The sequence below is a fragment of the Euprymna scolopes genome, chromosome 46 (genome assembly GCF_053919585.1).
Source record: "Euprymna scolopes isolate OS-2025 chromosome 46, ASM5391958v1, whole genome shotgun sequence".
Lineage (NCBI taxonomy): Eukaryota > Metazoa > Mollusca > Cephalopoda > Sepiida > Sepiolidae > Euprymna > Euprymna scolopes.
Window position 1 is genome coordinate 187,270,775 of NC_136527.1, and position 21,751 is coordinate 187,292,525.

The window sequence follows — 21,751 nt, forward strand, 5'->3', positions numbered from 1 at the left end:
AATTCAGAAATAGCAGATCATATAGAAATAACAGATCCTCAAATATGAAATCTCATATGGAGATAAAACATTTAAACTTCAGTTCAGACATGTGTGACCAATGCAACATAAAAATTTCCTTAAGTGATTGTTTTAAATTTTCCGATGAATTAAACAGTTTTGATATTGTAAATATAATTTTTTTCTTGTCAACATTTTTGAAATATTGGTAAAAGCATAAACGTATTTTGAATAGTGAAATCTCTATATAAAAAATCCCGAATCTTTATATTTTATATTTTATATTTATGAGTGGTATTCTTCCTGATCTCTGCGTTCAAAGCTAAAACATTCAATAATAATGTTTTATGATGTACTTGCAGCAATTTTCCCCCTTTGACATAAGCAGAAAAATCTCACCTATTCACTATTTACTAGGTACAAGAAATCTTTCTACTCTAATTGTTATCTTCCTTGGCCTGCCAGACTTTGAAATATCCCTATTTCCTGCTTTCCTGACTCTACTGAAATGAAGTAGTTTAAATGTAATGTGAAAAGACATCCAGGTACGCCCCTGGTATGTATGATCCCAAATAGTAGTCCCTTTTGTTTGTGGTAAAAGAAAACGTCTTGAATATTAACAAATGTTCATACAGAATATACGTAATATATTGTATCCTTATGCCTATTTTACAAGTATTTTGCTGCAGTGTGTTATGATGTACGTAAGCAGAAAAATTTCACCTAATTAATACATACAGGGAATATTTCTAATCTAATAGTTATTTGCCTTGGTCTGCTAGATTTTTACCCCCCCCATCCCAGTTTAATGCTTTTTCCCAAATAATAGTTCTTTACGTCCATTTCATATATTGTTTGTTGTGAAAAAGAGTAAAAACAATGTCTTGAATGTGAACAAATGTTCACAGCTTATCACTCAGTAATGTTTATCACTCGGTAATGCTTATCACTTGGTAATGTTTATCACTTGGTAATGTTTATCACTCAGTAATGTTTATCACTTGGTAATGTTTATCACTCGATAATGCTTATCACTCGATAATGCTTATCACTCGGTAATGTTTATCACTCTGTAATGCTTATCACTTGGTAATGTTTATCACTTGGTAATGCTTATCACTTGGTAATGTTTATCACTTGGTAATGCTTATCACTCAGTAATGTTTATTACTCGGTAATGTTTATCACTCGATAATGCTTATCACTCGGTAATGCTTATCACTCGGTAATGTTTATCACTCGGTAATGCTTATCACTCGGTAATGCTTATCACTCGGTAATGCTTATCACTCGGTAATGCTTATCATTCGGTAATGCTTATCATCTGGTAATGCTTATCACTCGGTAATGCTTATCACTTGGTAATGTTTATCACTTGGTAATGCTTATCACTCGGTAATGTTTATCACTTAATAATGTTTATCACTCAATAATACTTATCACTCCGTAATACTTATTGCGCTATTGTATTGTTAAAAATCATCTCGACCCCAAGTTTAATTACCATTGCTTTAAACGACAAGGTACTTCAAGAAGGCTGAGTGAGATACTTAATGGAGGAGTATTCTTTCTGTTCTGTATGAACAGTGTGCAAAAAGAGGCTACTGAATGGGTGAAAACAGCAATTAAAGTTCTATAGTAAACGCTACTCTCCTAAATGGTTGGCTTCTAATTTTTTAGCTGTCATTGCTCAAAAGCAGCATGCATATCACAGACTTATCTGACATAAGTTCAGTACAAATAGTAAAAAGTGTATAGAAACTAGAAATACTTGTAAGCGTGAAATCGTTGCAGATAAAAGAAGAAACAAATTAGGTTAACCTGTTTGCTCTGTAGTTGGCATCTAATTCCACTTTATCACTCCTTCCTAAACTTTTCTTTGTGGACAGAAGCACACTCGATAATTTGAAAAACACTTGGTCACATGTTCGGGATATCATAATAAACCTAGACACTTTGAAGATGTCTGATCGATATCTAATCCGTGCTGCACTATTATATACAAAACTTGAATAATTACATGATATACAATTAAAATGACATAATATACTATTAAAATGTTCCGTTTATTAGGATTTATTATTATTATTATTATTATTATTATTATTATTATTATTAATGTACAAAGCTTTAATAATTACATAATATACTATTAAAATGACATGATATACTATTAAAAATGTTCCGTTTATTATTATTATTATTATACTAAGCTTGAATAATTACATGATATACAATGATAATAACATGATATACTATTAAAAATGTTCCGTTTATTATTATTATTGTTATTATTATTATTATTGTTATTGTTATTATTATTATTATTATTATTATTATTATTATTATTATTATTATTATTATTATACAAAGCTTGAATAATTACATGATATACAATTAAAATGGCATGATATACTATTAAAAATGTTCCTTTTATTAGGATTTATTATTATTATTATTATTATTATTATTATTATTATTATTATTATTATTATTATACAAAGCTTGAATAATTACATGATATACAATTAAAATGACATGATATACTATTGAAAATGTTCCGTTTATTATTATTATTATTATTATTATTATTATTATTATTATTATCATTATTATTATTATTATACAAAACTAGAATAATTACATGATATACAATTAAAATAACATGATATACTATTAAAAATGTTCCGTTTATTATTATTATTATTATTATTATTATTATTATTATTATACAAAACTAGAATAATTACATGATATACAATTAAAATGACATGATATACTATTAAAAATGTTCCTTTTATTAGGATTTATTATTATTATTATTATTATTATTATACAAAGCTTGAATAATTACATGATATACAATTAAAATGACATAATATACTATTAAAAATATTCCGTTTATTATTATTATTATTATTATTATTATTATTATTGTTATTATTATTATACAAAACTAGAATAATTACATGATATACAATTAAAATCACATGATATACTATTAAAAATGTTCCGTTTATTATGGTTTATTATGATTATTATTATTATTATTATTATTATTATTATTATTATTATTATTATTATTATTATTATACAAAGCTTGAATAATCACATGATATACTATTAAAAATGTTCCGTTTATTATTATCATTATTATTATACAAATCGTATCCCTTTAAAATGCTGGATTGAGTGCTCTCCAAACTTTTCAACAAATGATTTGCTGAATTTTGCTTTCTGGGCTTGTGTAAAATTGTTTCTCTGGTACCAGTTTTGAATGGTTTTACAGAGAGAACCGAAATAAAGTATCACCCCATTAGCCTCCTCCCTCTTTTTGCCAAAATCTTTAAGTCTTTAATTATGCAAGCACTAGTTATTTACATCAGGAGTGCTAATCTCTTTTTCGACAGACAATATGGATTTATGCAAGCATGTTTTACTTCAGATATCCTAACTATAAGCTCTGTAAATATATAACAATAAATATGGAATTGTAGTGAGTGCTCATTTACGTTAAATTTATATAAGACATTGATTTCTAACTCTAAAATCTGAAATGTGTTTTTATCTTTATTTTTATTTTTGTTTTCGGATATTTTTGAAGCTGTTTTAAAATAATAATATAAAAAAAATTGATTTTTATTTTTTTAGGGGTAAACTACCAGCATTTTTTTTCTACATTTAGTTTCTACTAATTGATGATGACAAATCGGAGCTCATATTATGTAAACTTTATTAAGTCATTCCCAATCTAATCGCAAACAAAATAATCTAGCGATATAACAGATAAGTATCGACAACAAAAAAAATGTTCAAACAATTAAATATCGAAAAAAACAATTTTTGTGCTCAGTTGTCTAACAATTCGACCAACTACGAATTAAATTATTTTGTTTATGATAAACATTATTACTTTCTCATTAATCACTTTTTTAAACAAAATTTCGTACATTTTTAACAGAAATCTAAATGTTAGATTGAATAATGTATTTGAAGTATGTGTTTTTTTTCAGAGAGCCATACGTTATATTCATGTATGTCATAAAGCATGCCAGAAATAATAGTTTTTATTTATTTATTGGATTTCAATAAAAATAAACTTTATTTAATATTCAAGATTATTTTTCAGGTTATTGAATGATATTTTTAAGTGTAATAAATAAAGAAGCTTACCTTTCATTCCAGGGATTCAGTACGGGGTGGGGGGAGAGATCAGGATGAATTCGTTTTTTTTCTTTTGCGTTCAAAACAGAAAAACTGTTTTGTTTGTTAGTATTTAGTGTGCCCAATTCATTAAGATATACAATATATAAAATATAAAAGAATCAAAATTAAAAGGTGAAAACCACAATTTAAATATGAAATATTTCAAACAGAAAATCAGTTGCTAAAGAACAATGATTTAGGTCATCGTAACACGGTGTAATCATTATTTCGTTCCTCGTGTAAAAATGCCCGTTCACTAAGTATGCCGAATTGTTTTCCTATCAAGTTTACAGTATATTTTTCAATGTTTGCAATTCATTAATTAATTCTTATTTTGGGTAAAACTTGTAGAGAGCGTTCTGTTTTAGGGTTGTTTTGAAAATGGAAGGGAAATTTAAATTCGTTCCGTTTTAATCTCTCTTTTTTTGCGCATGCGTCAATACGATCGAAAATAATCAAAAGAATAAGATTTGGTGTACGGTCTTTTCATCATCCATTTCATCACAGGACTATTAATCACTAGATATTTAATCACATGTGATTCCATCACCTGGACTCTTAATCACATCGAAACATTTAATTACTTGCTTGAAGTGTATTATTTTTTCACTACATTATATTTGTCCATTTTTTGAGGGGGGTGGCTTTAAGATGATTCTTCATTATATGCATAGTTTCGCGAACTATTGTCTTTCTATTGTTTTTTTTTTTGGGGGGGTATGTAAGTTCGGTATTGTTTGTAAAAAAAGAAAGAAAATAAAACTATTTGCAGAAGTGTGTTTACATTTTTACATGAAAAATAAATTAATTAAAATAAATGTTATGTTTATTGTTGGTTTGGTAAAAAGTTGTATTTTTAAGTGACTGATATTTACTTTAAGTGAACAAATAGGCTCTCCTCTAACCCTCGCATGATTGGCGATGAGGGAAGTTTTACCCTATAAATTTTAATCTCTCGTAAAAATAACGCCAAAATTGTCAAATGGGCTAAAAGTTTAACATAAAACAAACGTAATCACATGAATAACACAGGAAAAAAAGTAAATAAAAAAAATGATAAAAATTATACAAACTTTCACGATAGGAATATATGGATGCACGACTGCTTAAAAAATACAGCCCTCCCTCCCTCCAAACTACCTGAAGTCATTTTCAGTCAGACTTCTGACTTTCTGACATTTTGGACTTTCGTAGTATCATCACTTACACGACTTCATTTTGTTTACACTTAAACGAAGCTAGAATCGGGGTGAGAGTGGGGTCTAATGAAGCCGTTTTTTTGTTTTGTTTTTTCGTTTTTTTTACAAAGAAGTGTTTTTTTATTTGATTTAATATCTTAGGATTTTACTTTACTAATTACCTTTGAAACAGACCCAAAAACTAATATTTATCTTTCAAAAGATTTTTACAATGAATTTATTTAAATTTGAATTTTAGCTGAATTTGTTTGCTTGCCGTGTTGCCGTGAAAACATTTTTTTTATTATAATTTTTTACACGAGTAACAATATATTTTTTTTTCTTTTTGCAATTAGCTTTAGTCGTTAATCTTTAAAATAAAATCAAAAAGTCGTCGGAAAGTTGCAAAATAATTATGATAAACCAGCTTTCAAAACTATGTCCTCTTATTTTTTTCCCCATTTTGCACAGGCCCACATCTTACTGTGCTGTTATCATAGAACTACTTTCATACGCATAACAAGTAAATCATGGCGTATGAATATTGATGTCAACCGCCTAATAAGGTGTATCAGAAATGTTGTAGGAATTTTTGACACCCCTAACACGAAACTGCGAATAAAATATAAAAATCTCGTAATTTCTCTGTTAAAGGTGGGTTATTTATTTTCTTTATGGATTATACTTCCAAAATAAACTATTAAAGTTGGTTTATAAGTAATAGAAATAATTTTTTTTTAAAAACAGTAATGAATTTTCCGAACTCAATATTTTTTCAAATTTTAAACTTTAAAAATCTATCAAAATTTTTCTATTGATTCTATTTTTACGATATTTTCAGGGTCAATGGGAAATTTTATGTTCTTTCCAATAAATGGAATATAATATTTTAGACAAACGTTTTTTTTTTTCATTCACGCCCCCCCTTTTCAAGTTTCTATTAAAAAGTAAATAATTAATTTACTCACCGAAAAGTAAATAATTAATTTACTCACAAATTGAAGAGAAAAGGTCAATAAATAATATATTCAAATTTAAAACAAAAAACGTAGTGTTTTTTAGAATTTTACTTATAAAGATTGAAGTTTAAAACCTTTTTTTTAAACCACGTTATTTGATTTGTCTTTTTTTTTAAATGGAACCTTGGTCCTTGCTCCTTTAATTGAAAAAAAATTAGGGCTGGAATTACATTTTTCGAGGAGTTATAAGCTTGGAAAGACAGGGGGTCGAATAATTCACGCCTCCCATTTTGAAATGTCTATTAAAAAGTAAATAATTAATTTATGTACCAAAATCTTATATATCACAGATTGGAGAAAAAAGGTCAATAAATAATATATTCAAATTTAAAACAAAAAAGCACTGTTTTTTTAGAAATTTACCTGTAAAGTCCGAAGTTTAAAACCTCAAAAAAAACACGTTGTTTTTTTTTTGTATTTTTTTAATGAAACCTTGGTCCTTGCTCCTTTAATTGAAAAAAAAAGGGCTTGAATTACATTTTTCGAGGAGTTATAAGCTTGGAAAGATGGGGTGGAATTATTCACTATTTTCACGAAATTTCTGACACACCTACCGCCTAATACATACGTATTCGACAACATGGCGTAGACCTCTACACACGTACATTCAATCTCTCTTCTTATGTGATAATGTCAATAAAGTTCTATATTAAATAAAACCACAACTTTGTTGTCAATTACTTATAACAACAAACATAAACTAACGACATGGTGGCAGCGGAATGGATACTGAACATTTATAACAGTTAAAACAACAAAAAAAAACTCACTCAGTTTGATTGACTAGTCGCAACCGACAACAGAAAACGAAAAAAATAAAAAAATTCGGCAACAGACCAGAAAGGAAAAACATTTCTTTCACAAAAGACAAAACTTCGGCAACAGACACGAGAGGAAAAAATACGTTGACAAAAAACAAAAAAAGGCATGTAAACAAATTTTTATTAATTTACACATCTGTGGATTTTATAAAATTTTGCTGTCATTCTCGTACATGCTATAAACACGTGTGAATTCTTGCACAATAGCAGACATTTTGAATTTTTTTCGTCAACTGTTGTTATCGTATATGTCCCCGTAAACACGTATGGATTTTCGCACACTGGCAGACATATTGAATTTTCTGTTTATCGAAAGAATACATAGCCGTTAATAATAATGTCTACCAATAATGACATTATTCCGTTTATGGACTGGGAAATATCAAATCCAGCAGATACATTTAAACTTTTTAAACAGAAGCTAGAACTTTATTTTGCTATAAACAAAATAAAAACCGACCAACAAGTGAATTACATACTGATAAAGACCGGTAATCAAGGTCTCAAAAATTTAACACTTGAAAATTAACAGATGAGAAAAACGATCTCCCGACAACATTTTTAATGAATTCTTGGAGTATTTAGAACCTAAAGAAAACTTTAGAATTAACAGACTAAAACTAATGTCTTATAAACAAAAACAAAATAAGACATTAGACGACTTCGTCAATAGATGTCGTCAACTTACGTTAAAATGCTCACTAACCGACACTGAACAAGAACAGCGAATTATAGAACTAATTATTGCGAGTACCCCAATTGTCGAATTCCAGAAAGAACTACTACGAAAAGATAATACGCTAACACTGGATGAAACCATCTGAATTGGTAAAACGTACGAAGCAACAAACGCACATATTAAACAGCTTAGAGATATGTTAAACACCAATAACGAGGAGGACAATAGCGCCAATACTGACATGCAAGCAATTACAAAATATAAACAAAATAGAAAGACAAACAACTGCCTTAATTGCGGAAAAAGTCACGAACGTCGATGTAAAGCATGCCCAGCATTTGGTTCCAAATGCAAAACGTGTGAAAAATATAACCACTGGGCAACAGTATGTTTATATAACAGAAGATCAAGGTCAAGGTCGCAAAACAGAGACCGTTGAAAACAAAAACCATTAAACATGAACCAGACCAAGAAAAACCACTTCATCCAAACTGATATATTATCCAGGAACAACAGCCAGGAACTAAATGAACAATTCGAAAATTTAACTTTTTCCACCATTAACACACCCTCTCAAACACAGAGAGATGAAGCCTTCGCTTATATAAATATAAAATTATCTAATCGAAACGGGACTCACAGACTACGAATTAAAGTCGATACTGGAGCCCAAGGTAATACATTACCAATTTTTACATTCCGTAGAATGTTTCCTGAGAAATTAACCACTGATGGCTTCCAAAAACTAAAAAACAAACAAATTAAGGACAAAAAATTAATAGCCTACAATGGAACACCGATAAAGTGCTATGGCAATATCAGTATACCATGCAACTACCAAACCTCTGATTGGCACGAAAGCACCTTCTATATAGTAGATGTAAATGGGCCAGCAATTCTAGGACTACCATCATTGGAAATACTGAAAATGATCACTCTTCACTGCACGTTGAAAGAGCAAATATAGTCAAACCAATCAACAAAATCGAAGACTGGGTACAGATCTATCCAGATCAATTCAATAAAATAGGCTCTATGCCTGGACATGTCAAGTTAACAACGAGCAAAAACATACCTCACATTGACCCACCAAGAAAAACCCTAATTGCCCTAAAGGACAACATAAAACAGGAACTAGACAAAATGGTCAGCAACAAGATAATTAGAAAAGTCACAGAGCCAACAGACTGGGTTTCCAGCCTAGCTTATTCATATAAGAAAGATGGAAGCCTGAGAATCTGTCTAGACCAAAGACACCTAAACATTGCGCTAAAAAGAACACACCATGGAACCCCTACAGTGGAGGAGCTAATACACCACTTTGCAGGTGACATGCTGTTCTCTAAACTTGATGCCAAAGCTGGTTATTGGTCCATACATTTGGATCAGGAATCTCAGCTGCTAACGACATTTCAATCCCCTTTTGGAAGATACTGTTTCCAGAGATTACCATTTGGGTTAAGTGTATCCCAGGACATTTTTCAAATGAAAATGGACCAGATACTCGAACAAGTTGGCGGAGCAATTGGAATTACAGACGACATTGTTGTCTATAGTAAAACGGGCAAAGAGCATGATAAGATCTTGTACAGGCTCATGCAAGTAGCTGCAAAAATGGTCTTGTGTTTAATTCAGCAAAATGCAAAATAAAATCAAAAAATATATCTTTCTTTGGAATGATATATAGTGAAAATGGTGTTAGCCCAGACCCAGAAAAACTTAGACTTAAAAGACATGCCATATCCAACATGCAAAAAAGAACTACAAGAAATCTTAGGCCTTATCACATATTTATCACCATTCATCCCAAATTTGGCTGACAAGACACATACATTAAGAGGCTTGTTGGAGAAAGACGTACCTTTTCTCTGGGAAGAGCATCACAAGGTATGCTTTGAAACGCTTAAAACAATAATCACCAAAGATTCCACATTAACGTACTTCGACACGAATGAAGTACCAATACTGCAAACTGATGCGAGTTTAAAAGGACTTGGAGCAGCATTAATGCAAAACATAAAAACCTATTGCATATGCATCAAAGTCTCTAACAGACGTCGAGCAACGGTATGCATGCATATAAAGGGAACTTCTAGCAATTGTATTTGGTGTTCACAGATATCATGTCTACCTATATGGACGGAAGTTCAAGGCACACACCGATCATAAACACTTGGTCATGATACTACCGAAACCACTGACCAGTGCACCTCCTAGGTTACAACGAATGATGACCAAATTACAGGGATACCAGATACAAGTAGAATACATACCAGGCAAAGAAATGACTGTAGCTGATACACTAAGTCGCCTCCCCAGTACTCAAAACACTGACATGATCGACTTAGATATTCGAGTTGACTTGGTGAGATTCAGGAGCGAATGCCTGAATGAAATAAAAAAGGAAACAAAGGCTGATCCAATACTCAACCAATTACATGAAACCATAACAACAGGATGGCCAGACTCAATTAAGAAAGTACCACCGACAATTTGGTCGTACTGGTCATACAGAGAGGAGTTATCTGTCAGTGATGGCATAATCATGAAAGGCTCAAGGATTATTATCCCTGAAAACCAGCAGAAAACTATCCTGGACCAACTACATTACAGCCATCAAGGTATCGAAAAGACACGTCTGCAAGCTAGAGATACTGTATACTGGGAGCGAATTAACACTGATATTGAGAACATGATCAAAAAGTGTTCAATATGCCAGGAAAACCTCCCAGCACAACCAAAGGAAACTTTACAACCACATGACATCCCTAGCAGACCATGGGAAGTTGTTGGCACTGACTTGTTCCACTGTAACAACCAGGAATACCTCATAATTGCCGATTATTATAGTAAATTCCCAATCATACGGAAAAAGAATGGCATGGCCACAAGCAACATGGTCATATCAACAATGAAGCAGATATTTTCAGAACATGGTATTCCCACCAGAGTTATTAGTGATAACGGACCACAGTACCCCAGTGAAGCATTTAAAGAATTTGCTCAAAAATGGCAATTCGATCATATCATATCATCTCCAAGGTTTCCTAAATCAAATGGTTTTATTGAACGACAGATTCTAACCATTAAAAGTACAATAGTCAAAGCAAAACAAGCAAGAAAAGATATCAACCTTGCAATGCTGTGTTTAAGAACAGCGCCTATCAGCCACAAACATCCAAGCCCAGCTGAACTTCTAAACAGTCGCATCATGAAATCGAACCTGATTGCAAAAATCACGAATCACAGATTTCCCAACCGTGACCATATCCACGAAGAACTAAAGCACAGACAGGATATACAAAAAACCTATCATGACAAAACAGCCCATGACTTACCAGCACTTGTCCCTGGACAACACGTACGTATGTGGGATAACCAAACTGGAAAATGGAAACCAGCAACAATTCTCAGCAAATGTACAGAACCTAGATCGTACATCCTCAAATTGCCAGATGGATCGTCAAAAAGACGTAACAGAGTCCATCTCAGAGCAGATGGAAAAGCAACCCATAAACATGTTCACTTCAGTAACCAAACTCAATCTCAATCTGGACTTCCTAACACAAGCATCTCAAACCAAATAAACACTAAGAAACACACACCAAATATAACAATACATGGTCGTGAAATCCATAGGCCAAACAGATTTAAACAATAAATATCTGAACAATGTGTACTACTTTTCTTCCTTCTGGTAAGGGGGATGTAGTGTTATCATAGAACTACTTTCATACGCGTAACAAGTAAATTATGGCGTATGAATATTGATGTCAACCGCCTAATACATTCGTATTCGACAACATGGCATAGACCTCTACACACGTACATTCAATCTCTCTTATGTAAATATGTCAATAAAATTCTATATTAAATAAAACCACAACTTGGTTGTCAATTACTTATAACAACAAACATAAACTAACGACACTTACCAAAAGCCAGGAACTATGATATATTATCGATGATATCGACGATGATGATGATGATGATGATGATGATGATGACGTGTGCTGTACAAGACTACAATTGTTTTGTTGCTGCCTTTCCATCTGAAAAAAAAAACTGTCGGAACAATTACGTCGCCTTACACTGCTCGAGTAAGGAAAGACAATTCTTTGGATCGTAATGTCTTTTATTCAATCGTGATTTGATATACGTAAAGAAATAGAAAGTTTTAATATAACTAAAGAAATAATTCTTTGGATCGTGTTTTTTGTTTAATTCATGATTTGATATACGCAAAGAATACAAAGTTGTTTCATTTGAGTTACATATTTTATATGTTAATGAAATGTTACAAAAACACAGAAAAACAAAAGATTTGGCACAAGGTCACTCGAAAATTGGGGAGACGGGGGGGGGGGGGCTCGACTGTCAGATTGACGAATTACCAAAGTTTACTTTGTCAAATACAAATAAGTTTTTTTTAAACTTATTAGCATTTAACACAATAATAAGAAACATTTCAAAATCATTGCCAGAAAATCAATTGCACAAACTTCACCAAGAGTATAAAGTCTCTTAATATTTTTTTAAATCAAATTAAAGTCAAACTCATGCATGTGGTTGGCACACTCAAACACCTCTTTTATTTACGTCAATTACAAGTAAAAAGGCTCAATTCAGGTCAAGCTAATGAAGGATCGAAATTCCCAAAAACATGACGGATTACCATTTGTTTTAGCAATTTTTACTTTAGCACATATATATATATATATATATATATATATATATATATATATTATATATATATATATATATAGAGTTTCAAGGATGTGAAAGAAACAAAATGTTGCCACATTAATTTCATTTTTTTAAATAAAAATATGTATGAATTTTCCGAATTAATTTTAATGAAACAACTTTTCCATAATTCAATGAATTCTAGATTAACAAAAATGTACATGTTCAGCTTCAGTATGTTGGAAATCCAATACCATGAAAATAACCATTTTCCAATATCGTTACCACAGTGGTTTGTGAAGGGCCACAATGCTAAACCTACAAGGTATAGCATAATGGAAATCCAATACCATTACCACACTGGTTTGTGAAGGGTCACAATGCTAAACTTACAAGGTATAGCATAATGGAAATCCAATACCATTACCACAGTGGTTTGTGAAGGGCCACAATGCTAAACCTACAAGGTATTGTATAATGGAAATCCAATACCATTACCACAGTGGTTTGTGAAGGGTCACAATGCTAAACTTACAAGGTATAGTATAATGGAAATCCAATACCATTACCACAGTGGTTTGTGAAGGGCCACAATGCTAAACTTACAAGGTATAGTGTAATGGAAATCCAATACCATTACCACAGTGGTTTGTGAAGGGTCACAATGCTAAACTTACAAGATATAGTATAATGGAAATCCAATATCATTACCACAGTGGTTGATGAAAGTCACAATGCTTAACATACAAGGTCCCTAATTTTCTGTTGAACTAACAAGATATTCTTTATTATTATTATTATTATTATTATTATTATTTTATTATTATTATTATTATTATTAAGCTACTGGTTGAGCAATTACCATTTCCATCCTGTCATATACAAAGAGATGATGTAGACTATCACTGCTGCAAAATATTTCTTGAGAAATGGTAAACTTTCTCAGTATTGTCTTTTGATGTTTTAAGAAATGTATATAAAAAAAGAACTCAGTTTCATGGTGGGAAGTACGTTATTTCTGAAGAAAACAGCAATAATGGTATTTATTCAACACATTTGAAAGAGATAACAACAGTTTATTACTTTACAAAATTCTCCCACCAAATTTCTTCTCTTCTTTGACATTTTAGCTTGCTGACAAATATTCGAAATAGTTTTCTAAACAAGTTTGTGTTTCGTTCTTTTGATTTTAATATTTCAAATTTTCATATATGTTCCCAGCTAAGCATTTTATATTGGTCTGATATATATATATATATATATATATATATATATATATATATATATATATATATATATATATATATATATATAAGTATATGACAAGGACAAGCTTCTGAATGCTATATTAGAAAAGTACCCAAACTAACTTTCAAGGCACTTCAACTGCTAAGTAGACCTAGTATAGAATTTAATACGATATGGGAACCAGCAATTATAAACAATAGATAATATATACAAGTGATAATTAAAAAAATTGATGCATACAAGTAATAAGTATAGATATAGATATACATTAATATATGGTAATAATTAGTAATAAATAGTGATATTTACAACTAGAAATATAAAAGTAGGTTTAAGGCTCCTAAAATTCGCAAGGATCCCTGGCGCAGTGGTTAGAGTACTGGAAAAAACAATTGTAAAGGTAATATTCTCCTGAAGGTTGAAGGTTCAATCTTCAGTGTGGGCGATCGAAAAATACATTTGGGAATTACTTAGGACCTCTATCCAGTCATGGCTGATGGAACAAGAGCACGCTACCCCCATGAATAAAAAAGGGTTCCATTCGAACTTCCGTCCAAATTCCCGAGTTTGACAGAAACATCCTCAAGTTCGACAATATACACCTGAAGAAGGTCGGAGGTTATATCGACCGAAATGTTTTAAAAATCACACTCAATATGAGAACAGTAGTCCAATGAATAATAATACAAATAACCAATCCTCATCTCAAAAATTCATGTCCTTAGGGTTCTCCATTTCAGTTAAGACCAGACTCATTACGCCTTTTTAAGTTGATATTAATATATTTTAAATTGATATTAATATATTTTAATTGATATGAACTTACTTTAAATTGATATGCTCTGTTCTCCCTAGTCTACTACATTGGATATTCATGTTTTAAGAGATATTTTATTGGAGATATTTCCACACTCCATTGTGTCCTTACAACTAGATGGCACATGGCTCACACATTTAAATTCTTTATGACAGAATCTGCACTTGTTGTTACTGCTGAGTGAATTCTCATGTAGCATTAAATTTGATTTTTAGAACAAGCATATTCATGAGAATATATCTTTTCCTTTTTTGTAAATTTTCTCCCTACTTTTTATTGTTGTTCCTTTAAGTGCTTCCTTATTGTGTGTTCTCATATGTAACGATAATTTTATTGAACAACAATTTTCCACGCACTTCACAATAATTTGGCTTTTCTTCCGATGTGAGTTTTCATGTCATGCTAATTTCCTTTGTTATATTTGATTTTTGAGAAAAAAGAATATCCACACACTACACAAGAATGTCGCTTTTCTCTTTTTTATTTTACTTTTGTTAGTTTGAAGAGATCAAGGGGCTCCTTCCTGGGGCTAACACTTGATTCTATTATAATTGAAATTTATATCCGAGGGCTCATTTAAGAATAGACACTGTTCCCTTTATGGCTGCTATCTGTATTTCCTTACAGCTTGGCTTTCCAGGGATTGCTTCTAAGTATTTTTGAAGGTTCTTTTTTATTAGGCCAGTTGCTCCTGTCACAACTGGTATGATGTTTATTTCTTTCAGAGACCATGTTGCTTTTAGATCATTTTTAAGGTCCTGATATTTTGTTGTCTTTTCCCGTTTCTCCAGTGTGCGTTCTCATATGTACCAGTAACGATGATTTTTGAGAACAAGAATATGGCTTTTCCCCAATGTGAATTTTCATATGTGTCACTAAGTTAGATTTTTGAGAAAACGAATATCCACACACTTCACACGAATATGGTTTTTCTCCAGTGTGAATTTTCATATGTTTTACTAATGTTGATTTTTCTGAAAAAGAATGCCCACACACTTCACAAGCATATGGCTTCTCCCCAGTGTGAGTTCTCATATGTCTAACTAAAGATGATTTTTCAGAATAAAAATTTCCACACACTTCACAAGAATGTGGCTTTTCTCCAGTATGCATTCTCATATGTAGAACTAACGATGTTTTTAAAGAAAAAGAATGTCCACAAACTTCACAAGTGTGTGGCTTTTCCCCAGTGTGAGTTTTTATATGTCTCACTAACGACGATTTCTCAGAACAAAAATATCCACAAACTTCACAAGAATATGGCTTTTCACCAGTGTGAGTTCTTATATGAGTCAGTAAGTATCTTTTTTCAGAACATGAATATCCACAAACTTCACAAGAATGTGGTTTTTCCCCAGTGTGAGTTTTCATATGTTTTACTAAGTTTGATTTATCAGAACAAGAATATCCACACACTTCACAAGAATGTGGCCTTTCCCCAGTGTGACTTCTCATATGTTTCATTAAATTTGATTTTTCCGAACAAGAATATCCACACACTACACAAGAATGTGGCTTTTCTCCAGAGTGTGTTCTCATATGTCTCACTAAAGATGATTTTTCAGAACAAGAATATTCACACACTTCACAAGAATATGGTTTTTCGCCAGTATGCTTTCTCATATGTATTACTAACTTTGATTTTTGAGAACAAGAATATCCACACACGTCACAAGAATGTGCTTTTTCTCGAGTGTTATTTTTCATGGTTCTCGTTGCCTTTTCACCAGTATGCGATTGCATATGTCTAATTAAAGAGTATTTTTCAGAGCAAGAATATGCACACATTTCACAGGAATATGGTTTTTCTCCAGTGTGAGTCCTCATATGACTCATTAAATTTGATTTTCTAGAGAAAGAATATCCACATACTTCACAAGAATGTGGTTTCTCTCCAGTGTGCGTCCTCATATGTAGAACTAACGATGTTTTTACAGAAAAACAATATCCACAAACTTCACAACTGTGGGGCTTTTCTCCAGTGTGCGTTCTCATATGTACCAGTAACGATGATTTTTGAGAACAGGAATAACCACACACTTCACAAGAATGTGGCTTTTCCCCAATGTGAATTTTCATATGTGTCACTAAGTTTGATTTTTGAGAAAACGAATGTCCACATACTACACAAGAATGTGGTTTTTCCCCAGTGTGACTTCTCATGTCTCACTAAAGATTTTTTATCTGAAAAAGAATGGCCACACACATCACAAGCATATGGCTTTTCCCCAGTATGAGTTCTCATATGTTTCACTAAAGATGATTTTTCAGAATAAGAATATTCACACACGTCACAAGAATAAGGTTTTTCTCCGGTGTGAGTTCGCATATGTATTACTAACTTTGATTTTTGGGAACAAGAATATCCACACAATTCACAAGAATGTGCTTTTTCTCGAGTGTTATTTTTCATGGTTCTCGTTGATTTTTGGGGGGCAGGAATAATCACACATTTCACAATAACGTAGCTTTTTCCTCGTGTGTCCCTATCATTTATTTATTAAAACAAGAATATCCCCACATTTCACAAGAGTTTCGTTTTACTTAAGTGGGAATCATTTTCATAGTGTGACTTCTCATATGTATCAGTAACAGATTTTACAGACCAAGAATATTCTACACAATTGAACATTAAACAGATATAAAAATTCATATCACCTTTTAAAGATGTATTGTGATTTTACCTGTTTCATAAAATTCGTTAAATAATTTGAATATCTTCGTACATATGTCCCTGTAGTCTTCCAAATAAACTAATAACTGTTAATAATATATTTTTTAAAAAATTATACTACATTAAAATTGTATAATAGAATTCAATCAGGAACATCTGTAAAAAATAAAATTCAATACTTTTAGTATTTGCATCTACATGTTTATTGTTGTCAATCTTACTGGATTAAACTTACAATTTTTGCATTAATTTATTATAAAAAAGTCATATGAGACAAGTTAGAAAAATAACCAAATATTTTCTAACTTGACACAGAGCCAGTCGATAGACGTTTTGCTTAAAATATAGTCTTCTTAATGTTTTTATGATTTAGATCTTAGTGAGAGATAAAACATTAGTACTTATATATACAATACTACAAGATAAATACAATGAAATACAATATAAGACTAACTACTCTTGTGGGAAAATCAAAAAAAGCTTTTTAATATTTCATCTGTAATACATACAATGTTGATATAAAATTATATGTAACTGCAATTGTTTAACTTATGTTCCATTTTCTTTAAATATCAATACGAATATATTTTTAGTTTACGAATCAATAATACACTGGCAAATAAGTTGAGAATACAAAACCTTGTAAAAAAGGGGGATTTTTTTAACGTTGCTTAAAATTACCTTAAATTGAGATAATCATAGACGTCCACATTAGCAAATGCATTGAGTTTTGTTGTCATATATGGATTGCTCAAAATACCATAACTATCTTCATCGAAGACAAAGTTGAAAAGAAGTCTCACATCTAACAGTTCTTGTTGTCATATATGATTGGCTCAAAGACAAAATATTTCAAATACTATAAACAGATCATAAAATTTAAATCAACCATATTATTTTTTTTATTACATTTTCACCCCAAACTAAATGGCAAATAAAAAGTAGATTTTGATTTTTTAGCAGCAAAACTATGTTGACTTCGATAGTAATTATTACCAATTATTTTTTTTTATATTAAGTTTCTGTTTATTGGTGATGGTCAATAAATGCGTGCTCATTTTTATGTAAAATTTATTTAAAAAAAAAAGTGTTCCCTATTCTGAAATATTGAATAAAACATGACAATTCCCACGGAAAACTGGTTTTAAAAATATTTTAAAACAAATATCGGAAAAACAGTCGTTTTTGTGCTCAGTTGTCTAACAATTCGACCAACTTCGAATTAAATTATTTTGTTTATGGTGAACATTATTATTTTCTTAAAAATCATGTAAGTTTTACAAACATCATGTAAGTTTGACAAAAATCTTATTGTCACATTGAATAGTATATTTTAAGGAATATTTTTTTAATCAAAGATTCATATATTTTTTATTCATGTTATAAAACATAGCAAAATCAGTAAAATTACGTAGCGTCGTTTTACCCCTAAAATATCCCCCCGAAGATCTACGTTTTTTGCCTAATATGTTTAAACAACCGTTATAAATAATATGAAAGAAGAAATTTTGAAAAAAACATAAAGTTTAACATTTTAGCATAGATCACATTTCTATATATATTTAACGTAAAATGATCACTCACTTTTTGGCCACCTAGCGTTCAATGAAACATGTCATTCGTATATTTTTTTCAAGTTTGATGACAGAGAGGTGTGCAGGAGGGGACAAACATGACAAATTCAATTTTATTTGCATAAACAAAACGGGTGCCACAACATGACAAATTAATTTGGGGAAGGGCGTTGGGTGGAGAACTACATTCGATCCATAAAAATAACGATAAATTTAATTAACATTTTTTGGGTGTTGGTTGAAACAAAAGAACACAATGAATTGAATGAATTTTTGGTAAATATGGCCTGGTAGACCAACAAAAACTACCTTTAAAAACTTGCTTTCTAAGGTGCGCGGTGTGCTAAAAACGAATATTGCATTTAAAATTAAGGCTGGCAACTAGTTTTTTTTAATATTTCAAACATACTTTTCCGCATGTTTGATGTTGCAATGTAAAGTTGTGGCTATATTCTTTATGTAGCGCACAGAAACGAGGGGGGACGACATAATGTAATTACAATATAATGTGGAGCTAATCTTTATTATTATTATTATTATTATTATTATTATTATTATAAATAATTTAAAAAAAAAAGAGAAATAAATAAATAAAATATAACATTCATTTATTATTTTTGTAAATGTTTGCAATATCCTAAAATCTAGTTACCGGCCTCAATTTTAAATACGATATTCGCTTTCAGTACACCCGAAAACCTTTGAAAACAAGTTTTTAAAGGTAGATTGTGTGTTGATCTACCGGACCACATTTACCAAAAATTAATTCTAAAAAATATCAATATGAAATTTTTCGTTAATTTACGTGTCTGATGTAATCTCACCCCCATCACCAAAAAAAAAAAAAATAATAATTAAAGTTGACATATTTTGAGGTTCGTTTTATTTATAAAATTGTTAGGTGAAAGTACAGAATGGTCTCATAAAAAATTTACAAAAATGATATTTGTGTTTCAAATTACAAATTTGTATCAAATGTAATTCCTGCCCCCCCCCCCCCGCCCAAAAAATTAATTTTTCATGTTTTGCTGCCCCCCCCCATCACAAAACTTGAAAAAATGCTAGGGGTGACATGTCTCGTTGAACGCTAGGTGGCCAAAAAGTGGGTGCTCATTGACGTTAAATTGATATAAAATGCTATTTTTTTTTCAAAATTTCTTCTTTCATATTATTTATAAAGACCTTGTAAACGCATTAGGAAAAAAATAAAAGATAGATCTTCCTTTTTTTAGGAGTTAAAGCACGCTGGGTCACGTTGTAAAGATTTACCGTGGAATAAATATTTTAATAGGATCGCAATAAAAACAAACCTTTTTTTTGTAATTAGACTTTTTTTTTAAGAATCAATATTTCTGAGGTGCAAAATACAAACTGCTTTTCTGTTTCAGATTATTCAAACGAATTTTTTAAAAGCGTAAAAAATAACTTATTTTTCATATTGGATTGCAATAAAAAAAATAACTTGTTTAAGATTGCATTAAAGTTGCTAAATGACATTTTAAAAAAATGTTTAAAAATAAAAACAGAAACTTACCTTTTACTCAGAAAATTCAATACGTGAAAAGTGTCGTTTTTTCATTTTTTTTTTTTTTTTTTTTTCAAAACAGAAAATTTGTTTTGTTTGTTATGATTTCTTTAGTAAATTGATACAACTTTTATCTTGTCATTAAGAAATAAAATAAACTTATTTAAATATTCAGGATAATTTTAGAGTTGTTGAATGATATTTTTTTAAATGTGTTTAAAAATAATAAAAAAGACAGAAACTTACTTTTCATTCAGGGAATTCAATACAAGGAAAGTGTCGTTTTTTTTTTTTTTTTGGTATTCAAAACGGAAAGTTTGTTTTGTTTGTTATGATTTCTTTAGTAAATTGATACTTTCGTTTTGTGTGTTCACTTCATGAAGAAATAGAATATATGAAAATACCTAACAATCTAAATTAAAAGATGAAAAACACGATTTAAACGTGAAATTATTTAAAGGGAAAACCAACTGCAAAAGAACAAAGGAATTAAGGTCATCGTAAAACGGTGAAATCATTATTTTGTTCCTTGTGTAAAAATGTCCGTTCATTAGTTATGTGTGCCGAATTGTTTTCCTTTCAAGTTTAGATTATATTTGTCAAGTCTAAAGCCTTTTAAGTAATTCTATTGTAAATTTCTATTTCGTGCTCAATTGATTAAAAAAGAAATTATATCAGGTTTATTTTTTAAGATTGAACATTTCATTATTATTTGGATTTGTTGAACTACTGTTAACAATTTGTAAATCTAAATATTTCACTCAAACAACATAAATAAGAGGAAGGAATTGCATAAAATGCGAAGTCAAATGACAAAAATACGTTATGGAATTTGCAACTTATTGTTATCAAACTCGATTCGGTTAAACTTACGATTACCTTCACTCATTAATCCAGACTTAAACCTGCTTATTAGTCTGCCTGTTTAACAGAAAATCAGCATTAAACGGACAATAATGAAAGTGTAGTACCTGTTTCTAATTTGTTTGTTCATTTCAGCCATGTTTTGCGTTATCATCACTGTAGCTAGTTCAAGAGAGGCTTTATTTGTCATGGGTTGTGCCATCCTCCCATGCATTACGTGTCTTTGATAGAGAAGTAGTTTAATGTTGTAAAACGATGCACCGGCTCCCGGTTGTGAATATGGTAGAGAATAGAAAAAGGACACAAATCAATACTTTACAATCTACTGCTCGCCGTGTAACTTGATCAAACGCTCTTTAATTTACCTTATATATTGTTTCAGGGGGAGGTAACTCTTCTGAGAGTTATGTCCCTTTAATTGCAAACATTGGTCACCGGATATACGAGAAGAAAGACCCTC

General features: G+C 30.7%; 1 protein-coding gene across 1 annotated transcript in view; it reads right to left on the reverse strand.

The window, feature by feature from the left end:
* Window positions 1-12,870: 12,870 nt before the first annotated feature.
* Window positions 12,871-21,751, reverse strand: part of LOC145270299 (uncharacterized) — an 87,036-nt gene continuing 78,155 nt past the window's right edge. Inside the window, exons 2-4 of the mRNA XM_080125946.1 lie at window positions 16,818-17,140; window positions 16,441-16,651; window positions 12,871-12,907 (exon numbers count right to left, since the gene is read on the reverse strand). Of these exons, the coding sequence (XP_079982072.1) occupies window positions 12,871-12,907; window positions 16,441-16,651; window positions 16,818-17,140 (571 nt within the window). The remainder of the gene's footprint in view (window positions 12,908-16,440; window positions 16,652-16,817; window positions 17,141-21,751) is intronic.